At 42.2% G+C, this 18,674-nt stretch overlaps 2 protein-coding genes across 4 annotated transcripts in view; one reads left to right on the forward strand and one right to left on the reverse strand.

The window, feature by feature from the left end:
- Positions 1 to 1,266: 1,266 nt before the first annotated feature.
- Positions 1,267 to 18,057, reverse strand: DNAJA1 (DnaJ heat shock protein family (Hsp40) member A1). Of its 2 annotated transcripts, none has more exons than XM_073636913.1 (9): positions 17,901 to 18,057; positions 9,479 to 9,636; positions 5,813 to 5,993; positions 5,625 to 5,729; positions 4,744 to 4,971; positions 3,730 to 3,844; positions 3,530 to 3,645; positions 3,343 to 3,443; positions 1,267 to 2,749 (listed from the first exon to the last, which is right to left on the reverse strand). In XM_073636913.1, the coding sequence occupies exons 2-9, from the start codon at positions 9,608 to 9,610 to the stop codon at positions 2,528 to 2,530; spliced, it is 1,200 nt and encodes a 399-aa protein (XP_073493014.1). In that variant the 5' UTR covers positions 9,611 to 9,636; positions 17,901 to 18,057; the 3' UTR covers positions 1,267 to 2,527. The 2 variants fall into 2 exon arrangements, with proteins under 2 accessions (XP_073493014.1, XP_073493015.1); XM_073636914.1 differs by having other exon boundaries at positions 9,479 to 9,631; positions 17,901 to 18,047.
- APTX (aprataxin) overlaps positions 18,011 to 18,674 on the forward strand; it is a 43,907-nt gene continuing 43,243 nt past the window's right edge. Inside the window, exon 1 of one of the 2 annotated variants that reach the window (XM_073636915.1) lies at positions 18,011 to 18,164. The gene's annotated coding sequence lies outside the window, so the exon portion shown is untranslated. Of the gene's footprint in view, positions 18,279 to 18,674 lie in introns of both variants that reach the window. The other variant, XM_073636916.1, reaches the window with a different exon arrangement.

The following is an 18,674-nucleotide window of genomic DNA, read 5'->3' on the forward strand; positions in this document are numbered from 1 at the left end:
CCAACCAAGTGAACAACACTCTCCAGAAGTAGACGTATCAATATCCAAATCTACCATAAAGAGAAGACTGCATGAAAGTAACTACAGAGGGTTCACTGAACGGTGCAAGCCACTCATAAGCATCAAGAATAAAAAGGCTAGACTGGACTTTGCTAAAAAACACATCTAAAAAAGCCAGCACAGTTCTGGAAGAACATACTTTGGACAGATGAAACCAAGATATACCTCTACCAGAATGATGGAAAGAGAAAAGTATGGTGAAGGCGTGGTACAGCTCATGATCCAAAGCATACCACATCATCTGTAAAACACGGCGGAGGCAGTGTGATGGCTTGGGCATGCATGGCTGCCAGTGGCACTGGGTCACTAGTGTTTATTGATGATGTGACACAGCACAGAAGCAGCCGAATGAATTCTGATGTATTCAGAGCCATACTGTGTGCTCTGATCCAGCCAAATGCAGCCAAACTGATTGGTCGTCGTTTCATACTACAGATGGACAATGACCCAAAACATAAAGCCAAAAGCAACCCAGGAGTTTATTAAAGCAAAGAAGTGGAATATTCTTGAATGGCCAAGTCAGTCACCTGATCTCAACCCAATTGAGCATGTATTTCACTTGTTAAAGACTAAACTTCAGACAGAAAGGCCCACAAACAAACAGCAACTGAAAACCACCGCAGTGAAGGTCTGGCAGAGCATCAAAAAGGAGGAAACACAGCGTCTGGTGATGTCCATGAGTTCAAGACTTCAGGCAGTCATTGCCAACAAAGGGTTTTCAACCAAGTACTAGAAATGAACATTTTATTTACAATTATTTAATCTGTCCAATTACTTTTGGTCCCTTTAAAAACAGGGTGGCACATGTTAAGGAGCTGAACCTCCTAAACCCTTCATCCAATTTTAATGTTGATACCCTCAAATGAAAGCTGAAAGTCTGAACTTCAACTGCATCTGAATTGTTTTGTTTAAAATTCATTGTGGTAATGTCTAGAACCAAAATTAGAAAAATGTCGGTCCAAATATATATGGACCTAACTGTACATTTCTAATTTGAGGCGTTTGCCATTACACCTACTACATATTGGGATAGGGTCTTAGAGATGGAATAACCCTTTACATATGATGCCCATACTGTTAAGGATCAATAAAATTCCACATTTTTTTTGACAGCACAAGTGTAGTGCTTTTTTTTTTTTTTAAATAAATCCACGCTACCAAATCATGTGGAATGCAAGGATTATTAGTGAAAATCAGAGGCTGTAGTTTTATTTTATTAGAATTTAATAGGCTGTCATTTTGACACATTATAAGCAATGGTGTCAAACATCTGAAGCATTTAAATATTCCGGTATGACATAACCAGTCAGTGAATCCAAAACGTCAGGGATGTTTGGTCAGGATGCACAAAAAGTTAAATATATGTATATAAATTAAGACTATGTATTAAAAAAAAAAAAAAGTTGAATTCACATGTGCAAACTGAAAATCTAAATGAGCCTTAATCTGTGAAATCATTTGCATTATCAAAGAATCTATGTAGACATAAGATATCTGAAGAGCAGATAGGTTAACATGCCGTTTACCCGAGTTCACAAGACATTTACACACTACTAGTTAAAAACTGCTGGGAAAAATGGAGGTTGTACATGATTTTTCACACACTTGTTGGTCCAGCAGCAACGACCTCACAATTATTCATGCAAGGTCTGCAGCCACTTATGTCACTGCTAAGGCCAAAGATAAGCTACTTTAAAAAGGGTATATCCTGGACTTTAACAAAAAATGTGCCTAAGCACTAACAGGTAGTAGTTACCTGCTACTTGCCTGTTGCGCATGGCACCATTCTACCCCAGCACAGACTGCATCCTGCAGGAGATTCAGCTGCCTGACTACGTGACTCAGATGTCATTCTGATTGACAGCCAGCTCCCCCAGTTAGGCAGTGGGAATCCGGCTGTAAAAATGTTGGAAGTCCCGCTCTCACAGCGGAGTGGAAAAGAAGCCTCTGCTCTGTCAACATGACATCAGCGGAGGCAGCAGAATCCCCAGCAAGAGCTGTCTGTCTGACTGGCTCGGTGTCAGGGAAGAACGGCGCCATGTGCAACACAAGCGCTTAAACACATTTTTTGTTTTTCAGAAAGTTCCAGATAAACCCTTTAAGGATTGACCTTAATTCATTGCTGCAGGATAGGCAGCGATCGCCATGGGGATATGACAGATGAGTCATCTTGAGAAATCACATAACCCTTTAACATTTTCTGCAATTTCTTACATGTTATATTAACACACATGATGTATGCACTGGGATAAGAGTCTCCATGTACAATCACAAGTTCATCAAGTTTCAGCACTGAGCAGCCCTAAAGCCACTGCTCAACAAGGTCTTCTATGCATCTTCAGGACAGAACTTAACGCCAGCACCAAGTGGCTCCAAGCCCAAAAAGACAAAAACACGCAATACATTTACATCTTCTCATCGGGTTGTTAAAGTAATACCGGAAAACTAAAACTTCATTGCTTTAAATCTAAGAGGTTTGACACTGAACGCCACCTCTTGGGGGATCGTCGTCATCATCATGATAAGCTTCTCCGTTGTAATGTGAACGCCTTTGCTGAGCTGGATCAAATTCCATCAGCTCCACTTGCTCCATGTCTTCATTCTCTTCAATTACTTTTCTTGACGGAAGAAGCTTTTCTAACAAAGGAAGTTTGTCTGCTGAAATGAAGCCACTGGAAGGAAAGTTAACCTGCAATAAAGCAGAAATGTGCAAACAAACATGTTAATATGTGTCAGTTACAATTGCTTTAACAAAGACATACACTTCCGCTACTGGTTTTCTCCAGTATTTATTATATGGCAACAATGACTTTTCAACATTATTCCCCAGGTCAGTACAACTAAATGCAATACTGGCGCTTTGATTTTTAAAGACTTCTTTTGACGTCCCCTTATAGGACTTGAACCTGCGAACACAAAGTATATACTGCAATACCATTGCAGTATATAGTGCGAAGTCACAAGCTGGTCTTCATAAGAGCTATGTAATGGCAGGTATGAGGTTTCAGCAGACCCCCAGGAGCCTATCAGTACTCTGCAATCCTGTGCGAGACAGAAGATGGCTGTATAAAACACCTCAAAAATGAGGGCATGACGTTACAATAACATGTCAGGAAGGGGTTGAAAGGCCTAACCTGTGGTACCAGATTGTCACACCTAGTGTTCGTGCTGAGCAGTTAGTGAATTAGTCCCCACTAATAATGAATTTTAATATCATATCCCAACATTTCCACTGGATGGAAAATTAACCCTAAAGTCACTTAAGCAGAAGAGACTACTCACCTGGAATTCAATTATAAGGCGTCCCTTTTCACATGGCCTTCGGTAGATGGGCATACCTTCATTTAACACACATTTAATATCTCCATGTTTGACAATCTGACCTAAGAGACAACACAGTGGGGGTTAATGATCTCTAGCACCTTTTATCTAGAGTTGGTATGAATCCATGTGAAGTCAATCTACTAACCAGGATGAGAAGTGATAATTATAGTCCTCGAATCCAGCGTCACTATGGGCTTTTGAAAACCACACAGTGCCTCCACCAGCTCGATTTCCATGTGCATCAGAAGATCTTCTCCCCTCCTGCAACATAGTACAAAATGGTTTTCCTATTACTAATTTGCATGTTACAATATTTCTATTTTATCAGATTTAGTCTCTTTATACCTAGTAAAAACAGCATGATCCTTTACGTCCAGTACAATAATGATATCTCCAGGTTCAAGGCCTGGCTCTTGGTCACCCTCGCCGGAGAATGTGATCTTCTGACCATCCTTCATTCCTGTATATAAAATAAAAAAAAAAAAAAACTGCATGAGCAAACAATTTAAAGAGGTTGAAAAATGTTGCCAAAGATGGACTTTACTTAGAATGCATGCAACCAAGATAAAAAAAAAATAAATTCAGTTTTGCAATTGGATGTAATTAAACATTTTTCACAGTTGCCTCCTATAGCCTCTGTATTACACTATTGCTGGCTGCAGAATGAGTTAGTGGGGTTGTCCATTACCTTTATTTTATAAACGGTGTTGGGAATGTGATTTTGTGGCACCCATTACATAGGTATGACAGGTTCTTCTCTTGATTGTTACTGCAGCTTTCTTCAGACTGCAAGCTGATAAAACACATTTAATAAAATAAAATGGATAACCCTATTAACTCATCCTGCAGCCAGCAATAGACAAATACAGAGGCTGTAGGAGGCGAACAGTGACTTTTTTTAAATGAAACCCAAAATTTCAAAAATGAGAAGGTGGACAACCTCTTTAAGCAGGCAAAAATAAAAGGTTTTTTTGTTGTTTTTCTTTAAAGGGTGGGTATGAAGGGAACGTCAGTGCACCATTACTTTCAGTTTATGCACAGGCTAAAACAGAATATTTCTGGCAACTTGGCATTTACACGTTTCTCCCCCTCTATTACAGGAAGCTGACAATGCACATAAGAAGCATTTGTGGTCTCACTCCATTTAGAGACATGTCAGATTTGAAAAATGGAGAGGGGGGGGGGGGGGGGGTCAAGAAAATTATAACTGGCTTTAGCAACTGGGGTTAAAACAAACTCTGTAGACCCATCATTAGACTGTATAACAAGTGTCTGCCCACAGCATATTTTTCATTATGCTGAGAAAACCAAGTGTTTTCTATGCAGAGGTTCCTTGAATTTAACAGTCTATATACACACCTTTGTCAATATGAACTTCAAGAATCTTCTTTTCTCTGACAATTTTCCTGCCATTGCAGTTCTTACACCTGTCTTTTGCACTGATTCTTTCCCCTTGGCCTTGACACTCTGGACACACAGATTGGATCTGTTGGACCATCCCTGGTCCTATTTGATGGATTCTTATTTGCACACCAGAACCCCTGCAATTCGTACAGCACTCCACAGCCCCTTTTCTACCACCACGACCTGAAATTAAAAAGCACATTTTTTTTCTCTCAGGACCCACGGCAGACTACAGATCATTCACCATCCTGGAAACCATATTTAATGTGAATATTCATCTGGGATGGGGCAGTCAGTTTACACGACATTAGAAAACTTGTCAGTTCTCCTCATCTGTCCATTTAGTAAATTGTATTTTACACAATTCTGGAACATAGTCTTCTTGGAACTCTGCATTATACTATTCCTCCTATGCTAACAGTATTCCATGACATTACTACCAATTATCTAGCCTTACAACAGGTCATTAGACTGGCAGAGGTCTGACTACTCCACCCACCCCTGTACATCAGGACACAGCTTGCAGTTTCAGTCACTTGTACAAAAAGTTATACATAGCCTTTAAAAAGGATGAACCAGGATTTTATTAGAGATCATTTCTGGATTTTTAAGAACAAGTAACTGTCACAAGAACAAAATATTTGGTTTTCAAAAGAAACTTTTTAGCAGCAACGAAGAAACATTGTTCTCAGTTCAGAACCATCATATTCTTTCAACTGACTAACAATCTAGCTATGGCTATAACATCAATGTATTTCTTGGTAACCAGGTTACAAAGCATATCCTAAAATTAAAGAACAATTCTAGTGATTGCATGTCAGGTACATCACACCTACCTTCACATTTGTCACAGATTGTGTTTTTCTGTAATGCCAATTTTCGTGTTGCGCCATTGTATAGATCCTCCAATGATACAGAGAGCTGGTGGACTACATTTTTACCTGTGAGTTATAATACCGTAAATTAACAGACTGCACAAAAATCAAGACTAGAGAAAACAGTTTTATTTGAACAAGCACATTACCTCTTCGCTCCCTCTGCATTCTTCCTCCTCCACCGAAAAACATATCAAAGATGTCCATTGGGGATCCAAAGCCGCCACCCCCCATTCCTCCCTCTTTGATGGCCTGCTCGCCACCCTTGTCATACAAGTCTCGCTTCTTTGTATCAGAGAGCACTTCATAGGCTTGGGAAATCTGTTTAAACTGTAAAATGCAAAGGAATTACTACAATTAGTAACAAGACCTAATGCTACAAGTTTGTAATGACCCAATTCTAAAGACCACCACACACAAGTATTGACTATTGGGGAAAATAATGATGTAGCATTTCATCAAGTTCCAAAACACTTTTTCTGACTGGAGATATGCAGACAAGGGATAGGCTTTACCTTCACTCATTGAAAACACTTAGGAGTGATCTCAAAGTACATTTTAACCCCTTAAGGACCTTGGGATTTTCTGTTTTTTTTTTTTTTTTTTGGGGGGGGGGTTTGCGCTTTCGTTTTTTTGCTCCCCTTTTCCCAGAGCCATAGCGTTTTTATTTTTTGGTCAATATGGCCGTGTGAGGGCTTTTTTTTTGCGGGATGAGTTGTACTTTTGAACAACATTACTGGTTTTACCATATCGTGTGCGGGGAAAAAAATTCCAAGTGCGGTGAAATTGAAAAAAAGTGCAATACCAGTTTTGTTTTTTAACCACTTTCACTGAATGCTAAAACTGACCTGCCATTATTATTCTCCAGGTCATTAAATGTTGACAACAAACATGTATAGGTTATTTTTTAAGTGGTAAAGGAAAAGAAAAAAAAAAAAAAAAAAAGGGCGCCATTTTCTGAGACCTGTAGCGTGTCCATTTTTTGGGATCTGTGGCCGGGTGAGGGCTTATTTTTTTTTTGCGTGCCAAGCGGACTTTTTTTTATTTATACCATTTTGGGGTAGAGCCGATGTTTTGATAGCCCGTTATTGCAATGTTGAGGTGACCCAAAAAACCCGTAATTCTGGAGTTTAGAATTTTTCTCGTTATGCAGTTTACCGATCGGATTAATTTTTTTTATATTGATAGATCGGGCGATTCTGAACGCAGCGATACCAAATGTGTACGTGTTTTGTTTTTTTAAAAATAAAACACTTTCTGCTTGCTTCAATAGTCTGTATAGGAGACTAAAAGCAGCAGCAGTCCATTGCCTCTATGTAGCAGAGGCAATCGAGCAGATCACCTCTATTGCAGTAGAAATGCTCATGTGCTATGAGCGCCGACCACTAGGTTGGCGCTCATAGCAATTTTTACATGACAACAGGTGTCTGCTGCAGACCCCAGGTTGTCATGCCCACGCATCGGTGACCTGCGATCATGTGACGGGGTCACCAATGGGCGGGGCTAAAGCCACGCTTCCGAAGTGGCGATGTTAAATGCTGCTGTCAGATTGACAGCGGCATTTAACTGGTTAACAGATACAGGTGGATCGCGATTCCACGTGCAGCTGATGTGGGCACATGTCAGCTGATTTATCCGGCTGACATGTGCCCGGTTCAGTGCAGGCTTAATGCCGGAGCCCTCACTGAACCGGGGGTGATGGCCTGGTGGGGTACCAATATGCCCCCAGGTTTTAAAAGGGGTTAAATAAATCTATCTTGGGAAAATAAAAAAATATAATATAGATTATATATTTACAGTGCTAAGATATCTAATAGATGCTGCAGCTCATGGTCAGTCACACACAGGTCCTGGCCAGGGAAGGAAGCATAAGTGAATGTACTGGTGACCAGGCTGATTTCTGTAAGGTAACATCTACCCAGCCAGTTTTATCAAAGGAGTGAATGTCTCTGCAATGTCACTTCACAAGATCTGTAAGCTCATCATAAATCAAGTCCGTGACATAAGCTCTGATGGGGAGCAGCTATGCCCGACCATGACCGAACAGCAGCTCTACACAGCACATTGAAGGGGCACATTTATGAGATTCTCTCCACACAGTAGCATTGAGTTTTTGGTAAACACATCAATTGTGGAACTTATTACAAGATATATTGATTAAAATGTACTTTGCTAGTGGGAAAACCCCTTTAAAAGTGAATTAGTCACCACTTGTGACAATCTAACCCATTTATGAGGGCATACTGGTTATAGACTGCCGATTAGTCATCCCTCTCATATCAGATGCCTTGTTGTAGATAAATCATTTAGCACTTTATGCAAGTTACCTTTTCCAGGCTTTGGGGAGGACATTGCCTGGAAGATAACTCCCCCTTCATGTATAATAAGCCCTGGAGGCAGAGTTACCAGTGTGATGGCTGCTCTGCTCTCCTGATCTCACTGCAGAGCTGTGTGTGATTATACCTGACATATCTACAGGTTCCTCTCAGCTTCCATCTCACAGGATTGCAATATTGTTACAATACAGCAGAGCTCAGAGAGCTGCAAAAATGTGTTTGCAAGACAAATTAAATTCCTCCTGTTCTGGGTTAGCTACTTGTCTCACACTGGTAGCTCTTCATGTATGAAGCTCTGGAGACAGGATCCTCCCCCAAAGTCTGAGAGGTGATTTACATATTTATATAAAAAATAAATAAATAAAAAAATTGACTTCTCTGGAATAGAACATTGTATAGCAGATCTCAAGGTATCACTTTATTCAGCTTCCCTTGACCTAAATACCCATATAGAGGACTTCGAAGTGTGTGTGTGTTGTGTGTTAGAGCCAACCAGGGCTGTGGAGTCGGTAAGCCAAACCTCCGACTACTCAATTTCCACGACTCAGACTCCCTCATACATGTCTCCTGTTTAGTGATAAATTTACTGTAGCGCAGATTCATCTCAGCTAAAAGTCTAGACCCTTAGATCAGGAATAGGACACACATTTATAGGACATTTCATAACTTTCCCAAGTTGTTATGAAAACAATATTCCCCACAAACTGCATTAAACTACTGTACCCAATTTATTATATATTTTAGGAGTCGGTCCATTTTATACAGACTTCACAGCCCTGGATCCTACTGACAGATTCCATTTAACACTTGACCAAACAAAGTTCATGTGTATGGGCAAGACAGGTGTGAAGACTGGTTCAGACTTAAAAATAAAAGGGAATCTATCAGCAGGTGTTTGCTACATAATCTGAAGACAGCAGGAATAATCTAAGTGATACATCGCTGAATTCAGGTTATCGGCCTAGATCACGATGCTTCCAGATGAGGTAACAAAAACTTGCTGACAGATTCCCTTTAAAGCTGTACTAGTGGATCAATGATATCCCATGACTCCTATTCAGACCCTTTCCTGGTCCCCTTCTATAGTAGTACATAGGAGTAGGCAGGTCACCTTTGAGGCCATTAATTTAGGTGGCATTTCTGGCATATCAATGTAGGACCGGAAAAAAAAAAAAAAAAAAAAAAAAAGTGCTGGCAGGAGAGATGCTGCTTACAATATATGCAGCTTTAAGCGTTTTACATGCATGCCCCCCCTCCCCCACCCCCCTTACATTTGGATGGGAAAAATGCAAAAAAAAGTTAAAATTGACACGCTGCAGTTTTGGGGGAAAAAAAAAAACAAAAAAACAAAAACCAACACTGATTGTTAACATCCACAAGAAATTAAATAAGCAGCAGGTGATTAAAGAAATCTTCTTCATTTTGCTAGAAAAACCATGGAAAAAATCTTAAGTAAAATCAAACTGAGACCATACCAACCTTTTCCCCTTCATTGGGATTCTTGTCTGGATGGTACTTTAGGGCTAGTTTTCTGTACGCCTTTTTGAGTTCATCCTGGGTGGCATTAGGCTTTACCCCGAGAACATCATAGTACCCAGTTTCAACCACCATTTTGCTTCAGGTATCTTCAGTCTACACTGTAAAAGAAGCATTCGTCTGTTATACACCACAGAATGTTGTGGACAGATGTTCTATAGTTTTCTAGAGTAAAAGTCAGGAGTCTTGCACTGCTCCATACCAAAGATATAGAGAATACCTTTAGACATACAGCACGGTGTACACAAGGCTCCCCCATGTGACTGGAGATCCTGTAACTGCTTAGGTAGATCCACACAATGGACATAATACACAATCATCATTTTAAGAAAGAAGGTTAGTGTTGCCCATAGAAAGCCACGGATTCATTTACTACTTAAGAAGGAGGCTGGGGGTCAAAGATAGAATTGTATTGTTTGCTTCATCCATAGCCACCACTGCTAGTAAATATAAAAAGGTGTCAGTCAGTTTATTCTGTTCAGGTCACTACTTTTAAAGAACAGTTATGTATTCCTTTAACCCATACATGTCAAACTCCAGCCCAAGGGCCAAATCTGGCCTGCAGGCTGGTTACATTTGGCCCGCAACACCAGAACCACCACGACTATGTGGGGCCCATTATTCTGTATGGAGCACTATGTGGGGCCCATTATTCTGTATGGAGCACTATGTGGGGCCCATTATTCTGTATGGAGCACTATGTGGGGCCCATTATTCTGTATGGAGCACTATGTGGGGCCCATTATTCTGTATGGAGCACTATGTGGGGCCCATTATTCTGTATGGAGCACTATGTGGGGCCCATTATTCTGTATGGAGCACTATGTGGGGCCCATTATTCTGTATGGAGCACTATGTGGGGCCCATTATTCTGTATGGAGCACTATGTGGGGCCCATTATTCTGTATGGAGCACTATGTGGGGCCCATTATTCTGTATGGAGCACTATGTGGGGCCCATTATTCTGTATGGAGCACTATGTGGGGCCCATTATTCTGTATGGAGCACTATGTGGGGCCCATTATTCTGTATGGAGCACTATGTGGGGCCCATTATTCTGTATGGAGCACTATGTGGGGCCCATTATTCTGTATGGAGCACTATGTGGGGCCCATTATTCTGTATGGAGCACTATGTGGGGCCCATTATTCTGTATGGAGCACTATGTGGGGCCCATTATTCTGTATGGAGCACTATGTGGGGCCCATTATTCTGTATGGAGGACTATGTGGGGCCCATTATTCTGTATGGAGGACTATGTGGGGCCCATTATTCTGCATACTGATTGGCCCACGACTGTCCAACTTTTTCATTTTGGCCCTCTGTGTGGTTGAGTTTGACATCCCTGCTTTAACCCCTTCCCAACACGTGACGTCATTACATATGTCAGGTCCTCTTTCATGCAGGTTTAGGAGCAGAGCCCATCCCATTCCTGGCAGATGATTGCCGTTTTAGTCAAGTCCCCACAATGTTTTTGACTCACATTTTTCAATTGTTTCAGCAAAAGCGCACTAAAACCACACCCAATCACGAACAATAAAGTTTTGTCAAAGCAGCTTTATTTTAGGCTATGTGCCCACGATGCAGAAATGTTCAGGATTTTTTCCTGAGCGTTTCTGCATTTCCCTGGCAGAAAAAACACATTGTACATGCGTTTTCCTGCCAGGGACATTCGGAAGTGAAGCGTTCTTGGTACCAGGGTCTGGAGGAGAGTCTCCTCTCCTCTAGACCCGGGTACCATCCGCACATTAGAACGCATGGAATGCGCATCTACATATACAGTGATGCGTAATCCATGCGATCTAATGCAAGTCAATGGCAGCAAAAACGCAGCACATCTGCAAAATAATTGGTAGTGCTGTGTTTTTTTCCCCCGCAATGATAATCCGCAGCGGAAATTTCCACAGCATGTGCACAGCACATGAGGATTATCATTGGGGAACATTGCTGCCCTTCTACCATGCGTTTTTTAAGTGTTTCTGCAGCTTTTTTGCCGCTGTGGAAATGCTTAAAAAACGCATCGTGGGCACACAGCCTAAAACATCACATACCAAAAAGACAAAAACACAGCCTGATTCAGCTCTCCTAGTTTAGCAAGATTTTCTGCACCAATACTCATCTTTGGTATGTAGCTATAAACAGCCATTAGCAGCGGCAAGTGCAGCAGAGCTCCACACATTTAGTCTTTCTAAAGGTAATGGGTTACAATTTTTACAGTAATTGATTATGCAACCATTTAAAAAATATAAAATGTACTATTTCAAACATTTTTTTTTTCTGCAGAAGCTGGGGGCTGTTATTTTTCATTTGCTGGTGCGTGTCTGAGCACGACACTTGGAAACTGCAAAGACTGCAGCCGCAGGCCACGTCTCCTGTACTGTGGCTGCCTCAGTTGTGACCTGAGCAGTCTCTGGGCTGTCCAGTTTACAGCTGTGGGGGAAGATAGGCCCCATTTTATTGCAAGCCAGAGCTGTGATATGTGGTGGTGTAAAGTGGAGGGCTCATTATCAGTAATGCACTAGGGTAGAATATGGAGAGGTTCACGTTTCTATGTAGTGTGCATTATACACACAGCTCTGCTACATACAGGTGTAAATCACTAAATTAGAATATCTAAAAGTTAATTTCAGTTCAATACAAAAAGTGAAACTCATTATATAGTCCTTACAGAGTGATCTACTTCAAGTGTTTATTTCTGTTAATGTTGATGATTATGGCTTACAGCCAATGAAAACACAAAAGTCATTATCTCAGTAAATTAGAATACTTTAGAACAGCTTCAAAAAAGGTTTTTAAAATCGGAAATGTTGGCCTACTGAAATGTATGTTCAGTAAATGCACTCAATACTTGGTCGCGGCTCCTTTTGCATCAATTACTGCATCAATGCGGCGTGGCATGGAGGCGATCAGCCTGTGGCACTGCTGAGGTGTTATGGAAGCCCAGGTTGCTTTGATAGCAGCCTTCAGCTCGTCTGCATTGTTGGGTCTGGGGTCTCTCCTCTTCCTCTTGACAATACTCCATAGATTCTCTATGGGGTTAAGGTCAGGCGAATTTGCTGGACAATCAAGCAGTGATACTGTTGGTTTTAAACCAGGTATTGGTACTTTTGGCAGTGTGGACAGGTGCCAAGTCCTGCTGGAGAATGAAATTTCCATCTCCAAAAAGCTTGTCGGCAGAGGGAAACCTGAAGCATAACATTTCCTGGTAGACGGCTGCGCTGACTTTGGTCTTGATTAAACACAGTGGACCTACACCAAATGACATGGCTCCCCAAACCATCACTGATTGTGGAAACTTCACACTAGACCTCAAGCAGCTTGGATTGTGGCCTCTACACTTCCTCCAGACTCTGGGACCTTGTGGAGTTTCTATGACTGCCTTCTGGATATTGTCAAGTCAGCAGTCTCCCCCATGGAGGCCAACTGAAACGGACTAAGGGACTTTTTTTTAAATGCATACAAAGCCTTTGAAGGAGTTTTTTGTTAAGTATTCTAATTTACTGAGATAACGACTTGTGTTTTCATTGTCTGTAAGCCATAAACAACATTAACAGAAATATACACTTGAAACAGATCACTGTTTGTAATGACTATATGAGTTTCCCTTTTCATATTGAAGAATTGAAATTAACTTTTTGATGATATTCTAATTTAGTGAGATGTACCTGTATGTACTGTCGTCAGTGGGGTTAGGAGTTAAACAAATCGAAGGCTGGGGGCATTGGATCAGACTGCACCCCCACTGAACAAATAATTGAAGCAGGTTATCCATAGAAGAGCAGACTCTTGGCCTTTAAGTCAAGTGTAGCATCCAGGGCTGTGGAGTCAGTAAGCCAAACCTCCGACTCCTTCATACATGGCTCACTTAAACAGTAGCCATTTATTGTAGCACAGATTCATCTCAGCTAAAAGTCTAGAATCTTACATCAGGAATAGGACATTTCATAATTTTCCCAAATTCTTATGAAAAAATATTCTCCACAAACTGCACTGAACTACTGTACTCCATTTATTATATATTTTAGGAGTCGGAGTTGGTCCATTTCATACAGACTCTGAGACTCCATAGACCTGGTAGCAGCTTTTGAAAAAAGCAGCAATGGCCTGGTCCACCCTAGCAGATTAATCTCTTCACATCCTACGACGTATAGGGATGTCATAGGTAGCGTCCCAGCATTTGATGCTGCGCTGAGCCTGCATCTTTTCAGGTACATGACAGCTGATTTGATCAGCTGTCATGTACCCCTATAACAGACAAGTGGAATCACGATCCATCCGCAGCCAACACGTTAAATGCTGCTGTCAGTCTCTTGACACTGGCATTTAACTCCCACTTACCAGAAGCACATCACAAACCTTGACCATCAGCACAGTGTTAGCATGCAGTAGAGCCACAAGTCTGCCGTGGCCGCAGATCTACCTCCGCCCACGATGCCGGACTGTAAGCCACGCCCCCCTCCCCCCCTCCAGCTGGAGTGGAGAAGGCATCCCCACTAGAACCCAGCAAGCCTGAAAGGTTCTTCCCATCAAGGACAGGAAACCAAACTGAGGCGAGAAACAGGACCATCCCCTTTTAAGACTGTAGGCTTCCTCTCCTTGGTGGGCAGATACCCTCTCTCGTGGAGCTGTCATGGGGGAACGAATAAACAAGTATTGAAGATCCGTCCATATTTCAATACTGTGGTTCTCCTGGGGAAGAAGTTGGGCCAACTTTAAAACATTTAGAGAATAAGTTGCATGAACCTATATTGTGGTTTCCTGGCATCCAGGTAGCTCGGACTTCCACCCCATTTCTCCCACTACAACGTGAATCCCTCTGTGTGCACGCTGTGGCAACTGATCCACCTTGAATCCTTTGTGGTGGGTTAATACAACCCCAATCGAACCAATTTGGCTGTAGAATCGTTCGGAGGTTAAAAAACAAAACAAAACAAAAAAAAAACAGTTTTGTGGCGCTGAAAACAAATATGCTTAAATTTGCTGATTGGATCTAATTTTCAAGGTCCAGAGGAGGTTGTAATTACTTCTGGACAGCTTTAATGCAGGTTATAGAAAAATTGCATCTATTATTTCCTCATTATTGCATGGTTAGTAGTTAATCTATTGAGCCTTCAGTATTCTTTTTTGTACGTATTTCTTGCATAAATGCCTCATTCTTGCGTTACCAAAACAGATCGTTTTTGCTACATATGCTGAGAAGTCACAAAACATGAAACTTGACTACGATAAGGAAAGCCTACAAAGTGTATTTTGGAGGCAGAATAGGAGATCAGGAAAAGATTTGGGGCTCCACACATGAATCACATCTCACCCAGTGATTGCACGGGAAGATCTAGACCTTTTGCAGCCCCAATGATCTGGCGACAGACAACCGGTAACACTACCCATTGCCATTTCTGCATGGTGCCCCCATATTAGGAAAGGAGTTTAAAGGAAGAAGTGGACTTTACAGTATCCAAACATTCCATCTGCAATAAGCTCTGTACGAAATACAGAAGAACTGCTGGTTCCAAAAGCACCAGAAACATTTCAGTCGAGTCAAGTGAGGAAGAAGGCACTTTTTGTCATGAAGCATCTTCCTCTCATGACCCAGACTTTGTCAGCAACCTCAACTGAACCACACCTGATAATACAAAGTGAACGGAATGATCTGGTTAAGAGATTTGGATCTGCCCAAAAGTAAGGGACTCTCCTAACAGAATGTTTAGATTTCTTTGTTCTGCAAATGTGATAAAGACGTTGTCCAATAAGTCTTCATGGAGGGAGCTCTTGTGGCATGGAACATAAAACTTTAATAGAAGCTCTGAAGATAAGTCATAATCCAGAGGAATGGAGGCTCTCCATTGATTTGTCCAAAACAAGCCTAAAGGCTGTCTTATAGCATAATGGCAATGTGCTTCCTTCATTTCCAGTTGGTCATGCAATCCACATGAAACAGCTGTTGAGGTGCCTGAACTATGACCAACATTTGAGGACCCTTAGTGGTGCCTTAAAGGTGGTTCCTCTCTTACTTGGTCTCCAGGGTGGATACAAAAGTACTGCTGCTTTCTGTGTGAGTCATGCAAGAGAATATCACTACAATAAAAGACTGGCCTCTCCACATTCAGTTCAGCCAGGAAGTAAAAGTGTCCTGCACCCAGCACTTGTTGACCTACATAACATTGTTACCACCATTGCAAGTCAAGTTGGGCCTAATGAAGAACTTTGTCAAGGCAATGGATAAAAGTGCAAAAGCATTCAAGTATCTCATTGCTTTACACAACCTTGGACATTTAACACAGATAAAGGAAGGAGTCTTTATTGGTCCTCAGATTCAAAAGCTTCTTCAAGTTGAGGAGCTTCTTCATTTGTTGCAGGGCAAGAAAAAGGCTGCATGGGTAGCATTCGCATTCGTGGTAACTCATTTTTGGGGAAACTCAAGAGCAGATAATGAAGAGTTGGAGGAAAATCTGCTCAAAAGATAAGGATCTTGGCTAGAACATGTCCTTAAAGATGAAACTTCTTACATTCGCATCTAGACTTTTGTACACCAAACCGCAGAGCAGTGAGTAACAAGCACAGTGAGCGATTTCACCAAGATATTGCAGCTATGGGGAAAAGATGTCAAGGAAAATGGAAATCCATCAATGCTTGCAGATTACTGTTGGACAATTGTAAGATGATCTGATGCAGGAGTATAAGAGACAAGAAAAAAAAAAAAAAAAAAAAAAAAAAAAAAAAAAAAAAAAGAGTGGTCACTGAATGAGGACCAAATTCTGTAGTGCAATGTTTTAACATGTTTTAGTTATTTGAATTGTTGCCAAGTTTCTGCTAAATAAGAAAATTGACAAATAATCTGCATCTTTATAATTGCAAAAATAGTGTTTCAAAGTACTGAAACTTTTATGTATTAATAAGCGGCAGTAAAACAAAAACTGATATCACTGACACAAGAGACAACTAAAAATTCTCTGTCAGATTTGACTTCAAAATCATTAGGAAATGGTTCATTTCATAGCTGAACCTGAGAACTTTTGAATATATGTACAACAGCGTATGTCAGCAGCTCCTCCTTATCCCAACATTTTCCTCCCTCAGATAAGACCCTATTGCGCTTGATGTCCCCTCCAATGTCTCCTTATTTCATGCGGCATTCTCCTCCGCCAGAAGCGCTTACGGATCCAATTCATAAAACTCATATGTATTTTCCACTGCTTTTGCCTGTATAGTTGTCCTTTTATTATGTCACGCAAATTTTTTTTTTTTTTAAAGGCACCATTTTACTAAAGCCCACCATGTGATCAATCTGCATAAGCACCACCTACGGCTAGGACTGTGCAGGCATGATATTTAAATAAGAGGATAGACACCAGGCAGTGGAGGGGTCATGGCAGAGACCAAGACCCTATCCACAGTCCCACACCAATTCACAGAGACCAATACTTCTAATGATTGTATAAAAACAGTCAGGCTGTGGATTTCTTTACTGAATGTATTAAATCAGTATAATAGCACCATAGGTGCCCATGATATGACCACTGATATAGTGACAGTTTATTAGCTAGTGGTCGTAACCATGGATACCCAAGGTCCTGCACATGAGAAAAGAGACATAGCGAATCAGAAGAACTATACTACATTTCTAATTGGAGATATTTGCTAATATTGTTATTACACCTGCTACTAATTGGGATAGAACCTTGGAGATAACATTTTCATTAAAGGGGTATGCCCATCAGTCCAGTGGGTGGGAGGGGGGGGGGGGCCAGATCAGTGACTGAAGGTCTTCCCTGTGTGATGGTGTGCAGAGATAGCTGTCAGTCACTAGTAGGACCGCCCACTGGACTGATAGGAATTACACTGAAAACAATACAAGTTATTCTGAATCTTTTCCCAGAAACCTGTCAAGTTCTGCTCAGCTTCGCCTTCTCTATACCGTGCTGCCTACAGATCAGAAGCTCGACCAGCCCACCCCTTATTGCAGTCAGTGGGGGAGTCAGCAGCAATGGCTGTCAGTGGGAAAGAACCCACCCCAAGCCCCCACATAAGGCACATCACCGGGGTCATTGCTAGCATGGGTTGGTACGTCACCGAGGCAGCACCAGCCATTATGTGGTAGGGAGGGGGCAGGGCAGCGTCTGCTTCACCATCTCCCTCCCGGCAACAAGCTGCACAGCAGTCCCACGTAAAATGGGCTTGATGGCACTGGACGACGGCAGCGGCACTGGGTCACAAGGGGTGACATGTAGGGAAAGGTACGACTATACAATACTAATAGTATATAGAACAGGCCCGGCTCTAGGACACCGCACAGAAAGCTGTGGCCGGTGCTCCAGAGCCACACATTACCGGCACACGGGCCACTAGGAGCGGCAGCCGCACTCACCAGGCGCCGTACGACTCCTCCGTCCTTTCTCCTTCACCAGCAGCTTCTGGAAAGATCGAACAAGAGAGCCGCATCCGGGACCTTATGTGAAAGCAGGGCGGAGTGATACAGGCGTGACGTCACCAATCCGGAACCGGCTCTTCCACCACAGGCACCGCCCACAGCTGCTGAGCACTGACCAATCATGGGCAGAGTCATGGCGGCTGGGATACAGGATACACAGGACTGAGTGCGCACGGAGCCTGCGTGTCAGCAGAACACGAGGTAACGTGCACGGCCTGGAGAGGCAGCAACATGGCGGAAGATTGCCACACTGGTGTGACAGTGCGCGTGCTGTGACCCGCCTTGTTGGCGGTTATTGACGACCATAGGCGCATGGTATATATAGATAACGTATCCCACTAGAGCATGGCCGGAGAATTGCTTCTGTCAGTGTGCTCAGGGGATGCGACCTGCACCACTGAGCCTTAGAGGGATTGTCTGCTACACAGTACATTATAAACGGTGGTCGTAAACCAGTAACAAAATGGACAGCTGCTCACCTACCACCCCGTCACTTCTCAGCTCCTCCACCCATGAGGAACCAGTCAGCAGCCACAGGTTGGCTCCACCATGGCGCTTTACCCTAGCTGAAGGAGAAAGCCTGCCACAGGCTGAGGTGTGGAGAGGGGAGTGAGCACCTGGCCCCTTTATCTCATGATGTGCAGAGGAAGATATAATGCAGAAAATGTTATTTGTATGAACGCCGTCCACAGTCAGTATGTGAAGCTGCAA

Source organism: Phyllobates terribilis, unplaced genomic scaffold (assembly GCF_046119375.1).
Source record: "Phyllobates terribilis strain yellow unplaced genomic scaffold, ASM4611937v1 Scaffold_1__5_contigs__length_1240528914, whole genome shotgun sequence".
NCBI classification, from domain to species: domain Eukaryota; kingdom Metazoa; phylum Chordata; class Amphibia; order Anura; family Dendrobatidae; genus Phyllobates; species Phyllobates terribilis.

Bases quoted from the DNA above. Each gene is read 5' to 3' on its own strand.
- DNAJA1 (XM_073636913.1), bottom strand. From the start codon at position 9,610: ATGGTGGTTGAAACTGGGTACTATGATGTTCTCGGGGTAAAGCCTAAT. The intron at 5,994-9,478 runs GTTGGTATGGTC...TGCATTTTACAG, and splicing joins ATCCCAATGAAGGGGAAAAG to TTTAAACAGATTTCCCAAGC. The intron at 3,845-4,743 runs GTGTGTATATAG...TTTTATATACAG, and splicing joins TGAAGTTCATATTGACAAAG to GAATGAAGGATGGTCAGAAG.